The 6,398-nt window shown below is 45.2% G+C and overlaps 1 protein-coding gene across 5 annotated transcripts in view; it reads left to right on the top strand.

Moving 5' to 3' along the window:
- SS18 (SS18 subunit of BAF chromatin remodeling complex) overlaps positions 1 to 6,398 on the top strand; it is a 73,674-nt gene continuing 67,276 nt past the window's right edge. For 3 of the 5 annotated variants that reach the window (XM_025273499.3, XM_006052284.4, XM_006052283.4), the window contains exons 1-2: positions 493 to 650; positions 3,326 to 3,402. In XM_025273499.3, the coding sequence (XP_025129284.1) occupies positions 582 to 650; positions 3,326 to 3,402 (146 nt within the window). In that variant the 5' untranslated portion in view covers positions 493 to 581. Of the gene's footprint in view, positions 142 to 270; positions 386 to 492; positions 651 to 3,325; positions 3,403 to 6,398 lie in introns of those variants that run through there. The other 2 variants (XM_006052281.4, XM_006052282.4) reach the window with 2 other exon arrangements.

Genomic DNA, 6,398 nt, shown 5'->3' with positions numbered 1-6,398 from the left:
TCCCCTCTCCGGGTACCCGCACAGCTCGGGGCGGCCACTTCTACCCAGGAGGGGGTGAGGATGAAGTTGGCAAAACTGCTCGAGCTATAGAGCGGAGCGCCGAAACGCCGCCGAGGGACACCCGGGCGCGCGGAGAGAGAGGCAAGTGGCCCCGCGCGAAGGGGGCGGGCCGGCTCGGGCGCTCGCATTTCCTGTGACAGGGGCTGCCCTAGCCTCTCCCTCTCCCGCGGGCGGCGGGACCATTTCCTGAATCGCTGAAGCGGAGGGAGGGCTGGGGCGCGGCCCTACCACGAGCGCTGAGGGCCGGGGGTGGCTGGGAAGGACAGGCGGAGGAACCGGAAGGCGACCGAGAACAGGGACGTTCTGCCGGGGCCGCGGCTCCCAGGTACCCTGCAGAAACCGGACTAGTTCGTGCCCGAGCTTCTCCCGCAGGCGGGGCCGGCCGGCGGCCCGTCGGGCGCCGGAGCATCCCCCCTCCCCGCGAGCCCGACGTGGTTCGGCCCGAGAGGCCGGCGTCTCTCCCCCAGTTTGCCGTTCACCCGGAGCGCTCGGGACTTGCCCGTAGTGGTGACGGCGGCAACATGTCCGTGGCGTTCGCGGCCCCGAGGCAGCGCGGCAAGGGGGAGATCACTCCCGCCGCGATTCAGAAGGTGAAGCCGCGCGGCGTCGGGGATGCCAGGCCTGGCCCGCGTTGAGGAGGAACCCGGGGGTTGGGCTCGGGCCAGGCTTGTCGGCCGCGCCGGGGGCGGAGGCGGGCCTGCTGGGCGGGCGGGAGGGTGTGGGAACCTGAGCCGCGGGGCTGCGCCCGAGTGGGTGGCGGAAGGGGCGAACTGCTCCCCTCGCAGAGTCCTGCGCGCCCCTTCGGGCTTCTTCCTAGGGGCACAAAAGCTCGAGTAACCGCCGCCCGATTTCTCTGGGGATGGGGCGGCGTTCGCGCGGCGGGGCGCGTGCGCCCGGCGGCGGTGGCCGCGCGGGGCAGGGCTGTTTTCCGAGGCCCGCGCCCCCCGCGGTCCGCGCGTCGCTCCGGAGTTACTTTGGCGTCGCCCCGCCCCGCGCGGTGCGGCGGCCGCCCCGGGTCGACCCCACCGCGGGTCCCGGGAGTGGGCCTAGGAAGAAGTAGGAGCGCTGCTCGCTCTCGGCGCTCGGCCGCAAACTCCGGCCGAGTTGGGGAGCTCACAGCAGAACTTGGGGGATGCTGCGGGAAACCTCGGCCGAGGCTCCGAGGCGGACGAGGGAGCACCCTCTAGACTTCGGGGTTCTCTCGGACCCGCTTCTCCCCTCCGGGTCCACCCCCGACCCATTTACAGCTGCAGCGCCAAGCGTAGGCGCCGAGGCTGCGGTGGTGAGCATGATCCCTGCCTGCCTTCAGGGAGCTTAGGGTCGAGTGATGGAGACGGACTGAGCCTCGTGATCAGTTTCAGAAGACGTGATACACACGCGGGGAGCTGCGCTGTGGCCGCGGTTACTTGCCAGTTGGGGACACAAAGGTTTCTTTATTGTTTTCTGCCCCTTGTTGCCTTTGAGCACGGCAGCATTCTGAATTTGAGTGAACCAGAGTTTGAAAAGTTACTTGATAAATTTTGCAGTTTACCCTAAATAGTTCGGTTTCGTTTTATGCACCGGAACAAAGATGAAAGTGTAAAAATACAGTCAACTTTTAAGACCACTCAAGACACCACCATCATATGCCTAGTAGTTTATGTTAATAGGCTTCTGTTGACTCTCAGGCTCTTTACAGTGTGGCGTTTGACATTTGCCCAACTGTTGCTTTATTTATGAAGAGACAGGCTTGGCATTGCCTGAAAATGCAGTGCTTTTTGTATAGCGTGCTGGGCGAAGTCTGCAGCCTGGCAGACAGCTCCGAGTACACGTACACAAAACGTGTTTCTGGAAGGCTTCACTTTTTGGACTGTAGAAAAGTTCTGAGTTTGTATTTCCTATAAAGAGTTTTTCTTACCTACATCTTAAGATAATTTATCGTGGGTGACTAACTCAAGAGATGCTGATCAGTTAAAGTGTTCATCCTCAGCTCAGGAGAGAAAAAGGATCCCACATTAAGTGCCTGATTGTATAGCGTGAGGGAATGACGTTAGATACGAGACAAACCCAGACGTTCTAATGGTGAAGATTGTTAAGCTGTGGAATCTACTGAGAAGATAGGTGGTGAAGTCGTTAGACTGGAGGTTGTATTAAAACACATTCTAAAGACAAATTTTTTGGCATCTGATGAGTAGATATAAGAAGAAAACTGCATTTGTGTTTTTTGAAGGGCATGTTAATGTTTTTTTTTTCTCCACCAAGTAAAGACTGATTCATTTGCAAAAAAGAGGTCACACTTTTAAATGGATCTTCGTGTTTAATTAAAAGAATTACATTAACTAAATTGAGAAGGAGTGGTTATGATATTAAAGCTTTGAAATCCTGGAAGGGTGGGGGCGGTTGGAGGAGGAACATCTACCCCTGTCCCTTGATAAATCTGAGCCTTTGACATCTTGAGTGGTATGCTTAGGATAGCATCACAGTAAAACTGGCCTTTTAATTGCTACATCAGTGCTTTTTCCTCAGAACCACTCTGCTTAGATGCATTATTTAACCCTTAAAGCCAGTTTTGCTTTGAATTGTTTTCATAGTATGATAAATATATGCTTGTTTTTAAACTTTTGGGACAATTATAAGGTTGGCTCATAGGGTCTGTGGTTAATATTATAGTACTTACCTAGAAATTACTGGCATTAATTATTGCATATTTGGAAAGTCACAAAACCATGTTGCATAAAACTTGGAAAAGACCCTGATGGTGGAAAAGATAGAGGGCAGGAGGAGAAGGAGGTCACAGAGGGAGAGATGGTTGGATGGTATCATGGACTCAATGGGCACAAGTTTGAGCAAGCTCTGGGATAGGGTGAAGGACAGGGAAGCTTGGTGTGCTGCAGTCCATGGGGTCTCAAAGAGTCAGACAACAACATAAAACTTGGAAGCTAACCAGCTATCTCCTTAAGCCTCCTGTGCTGAAGTTTTCATCAGTTTACTTCATTCTGCATTAGGACAGATTAGCTTCCACTGTAGGGGGCACAGGTTCAATCCCTGATTGGAAACTAAGATCCCACAAGCTGGGTGGCAGTGGTTAAAAAAAAAATTAAAAATTGTTGATTAAACATAACATCCCAAAGATATAAAATAAGATCTTTTGTGCAGAGCTATATTGTAGGTATAAAAAAGACCTGTGGATTCAGTTCCTGTATAGATAAACTTTTCTAGAAATCTTAATTTTTTATTTTACTTGATGCATGAGATTTACAATAAACTTTTTTTACTTTTATTTCAGATGCTGGATGAAAATAACCATCTTATTCAGTGTATAATGGACTATCAGAATAAAGGAAAGACCTCAGAGTGTTCTCAGTAAGATTGATATGCAAGTTTTTTGGTATTTCTTTTTCTGTGTTGGTTAGTTTTTTAACTTTTCTTTCTTTTTAGGAATAGCTTTATTGAGATATAACTTACATACCATATAATTCACCTGTTTTAAAGTGTACAATTCAGTGATTTTTAGTATATTCATAGAGTTGTACTATTATCACTTTGATCAGTTTTAGAACATTTTCAACAGTCCCGAAAGGAACCCTGTCATTAGCAGTCACTCCCCATTCTCACCTCCTAATGACACACCCCCTGATAACCACTAATTTGCTTTCTGTCTATGTAGATTTGCTTATTGTGGACACTTGATACAAATGAATTCTTTCAGTACGTGATCTTTTTTGACTGCTTTCTTTTAGCATCGTGTTTTCAGGATTCATCCATGTTGGAGCTTATATCAGTATTTCCTTCCTTTTTATTGCTAAATAATCTTCCATGGCTCTACCACATTTTATTTATCTATCAGTGATGAACATTTGGATTGTCTCCAGTTCTTGACTGTGATGAGTGATGCTGTGCACATTTGTGTGCAATTTTTTGTGTGACTTTTCTTGATTTTTGTAAAAGAAAAATTTGTTACTTGGGCTGGAGGATATATCAGTTTTTTCCTTACACTTCTTATCCTGTGTTATAAATGACTTCAAGTTTCTATAGTCTGATTTTTGGAACAGTTAGATCTTCACATTCATAGTTACATGTGTATTCTGTTGACTCTTGAATAGCTTAGGTTTAAACTACACAAGTGTACTTACATGGATTTTTTTTTCAGTGTAGATGTACTGCAGTGCTATATGATCTGTGGTTGGTTGAATACATGATGCAAAACCATGAGATACTGAGGGCAAGCTGTAGGGTTATACTTGGATTTTCAACTGCAGGTGGCTCAGTGTCTTCATCCCTTTTGTGTAAAGGTCAACTGTATGTGGGTGAGAATGTAAAGTTTATATCTAATAAATAGAGAATTGATTATCAGTAGTAAGAACTGAACTTCTTATTTTAAAGTAATGATGTGTCTGAAATAAACAGTATCCTATATCTAGTAGAATCTAATAGAGTGGAACAAATTGAATATTTTATCAGAAATCTTTAGAACAGTACTGTCAGCAGAAATACATTGCAAGCCACATAAGTCATTCTACATTTGCTTTTGTGTGTGTGTTAGTCACTCAGTCGTGTCTGACTCTTGGCGACCCCATGGAATGTACCCCACAGGCTCCTCTGTCCAAGGGATTCTCCAGGCAAAAATATGGGAGTAGCTAGCTGTTCCCTTCTCCAGGGGATCTTCCTGACCCAGGGATTAACCTGGGTCTCTTGCATTGCAGGCAGATTCTTTACCATCTCAGCCACCAGTAGGCACATTATACAGGTAAAAAGAAACAGGTGAAATTAATTTTAATAATGTCTTACTTAACTCATTGTTTCTAAAATATCATTTCAATATATAACCAGTATAAAAATACTGATCAGTTAATTTATGTTCTTTTGTTTCATGCCAAGTCTTTGAAATCCACTGTGCATCTGATTCTACTAACATCATTTTGTACTAGCCTCAAGTTCAGTGTGTCTAGTGGCTACCGATGGAGAAGGCAATGGCACCCCACTCTATCACTCTTGCCTGGAAAATCCCATGGATGGAGGAGCCTGGTGGGCTGCAGTCCATGGGGTCGCTAAGAGTCGGACACAACTGAGCAACTTCACTTTCACTTTTCACTTTCATGCATTGGAGAAGGAAATGGCAACCCACTCCAGCGTTCTTGCCTGGAGAATCTCAGGGACGGGGGAGCCTGGTGGGCTGTCGTCTGTGGGGTCGTGCACAACTGAAGCGACTTGGCAGCAGTAGCAGCAGCAGTGGCTGCCGTATTGGACAACTCAGTTATAAATACTTTTCTCCCACCGTTGTTTTGGTATTCATCTATTTCCTGAAGATCTCACTGGTCTGCTCTCAGGAAGGTGTTTTTCAGCAGCTCTGGCTCTGCACAGCTTTCATTCTGTGCTGGTCTCTTGGCCATTATCTGATTAACCCCTTTCCTAATTTTGAGTCCTTCTTCATGACTTCTCCATGACTCTTTCCCCTTTGCTTAAAATTATTTTTGAATTAAAATCATAAAGCATAAAAGTTTGTAGAGATGAAACTTTGTAAAAATTTTTATTTATTGTAATTGGAAGGTAATTACTTTACAGTATTGTGATTTTTTTTGTCATATATCAATGTGAATCGGCCATCGGCATACACTTGTTATTTCTCACTCTTATCTCACTCTTATCTCTATTCTCCATAGAGGTAACTACTTACGGTGGTTTAGTTCTGTCTTTCCAAACATTTTTCTGTGCATTTATATAAACACATTCAGACATTTTGTTTTTAATAGGTTAAAGTTTTATAAAAGGAATGGCTGGGTCAGAAACTGTGCTGAATCTCCAAATTACTCAATTGTATTGTATTGGTTTGCCTTCCTCCAACTAGGTTTGAGACACCTAGTTTTCAACCATGTCTGCCAGCAGTGGATAGTGGCCATCTTAAAAAATTTTTTTACATAGATTGCTGAAGAGTGGTATCTCTTCCTAAAATTTTTTATTTTAAAATAATTTCACTCCTACAAAAAACGTTTCAAAGATAGTAGAAATTCCTGTGTGTCCTTCCCTGAAATTCCTCAAATGTTAATATATTAGCAACCTTGCTATGTCATTCATTTCTTCCCTACATGGTTTTTCTGAAACATTTGAGAAAAAGTTACAGGCATGATTCTCTCTTACTTTTATAATATCTGTGTGTATTTCATAAAAACAGGCAGAACTTCTTAAGAGTCTAATTGTTCAAATCAAGATTCAATACTGTTGTCTAGTTTCAGACTTTTTAGAAATTTTACCAGTTTTCCTGTTAGTGTATTGCTCAGGTCCACAGTCTGGTACAGGGTCAGATGCTATGTTTAGGTTGGTCTCAGAATACTTTCATCTGGACCTGTCCTTCAGTTTATCTG

This window comes from Bubalus bubalis, chromosome 22 (assembly GCF_019923935.1).
Source record: "Bubalus bubalis isolate 160015118507 breed Murrah chromosome 22, NDDB_SH_1, whole genome shotgun sequence".
NCBI lineage: Eukaryota > Metazoa > Chordata > Mammalia > Artiodactyla > Bovidae > Bubalus > Bubalus bubalis.
The sequence above is the reverse complement of the archived record's forward strand: the minus strand, read 5'-3'. Positions and strand labels throughout refer to the sequence as shown.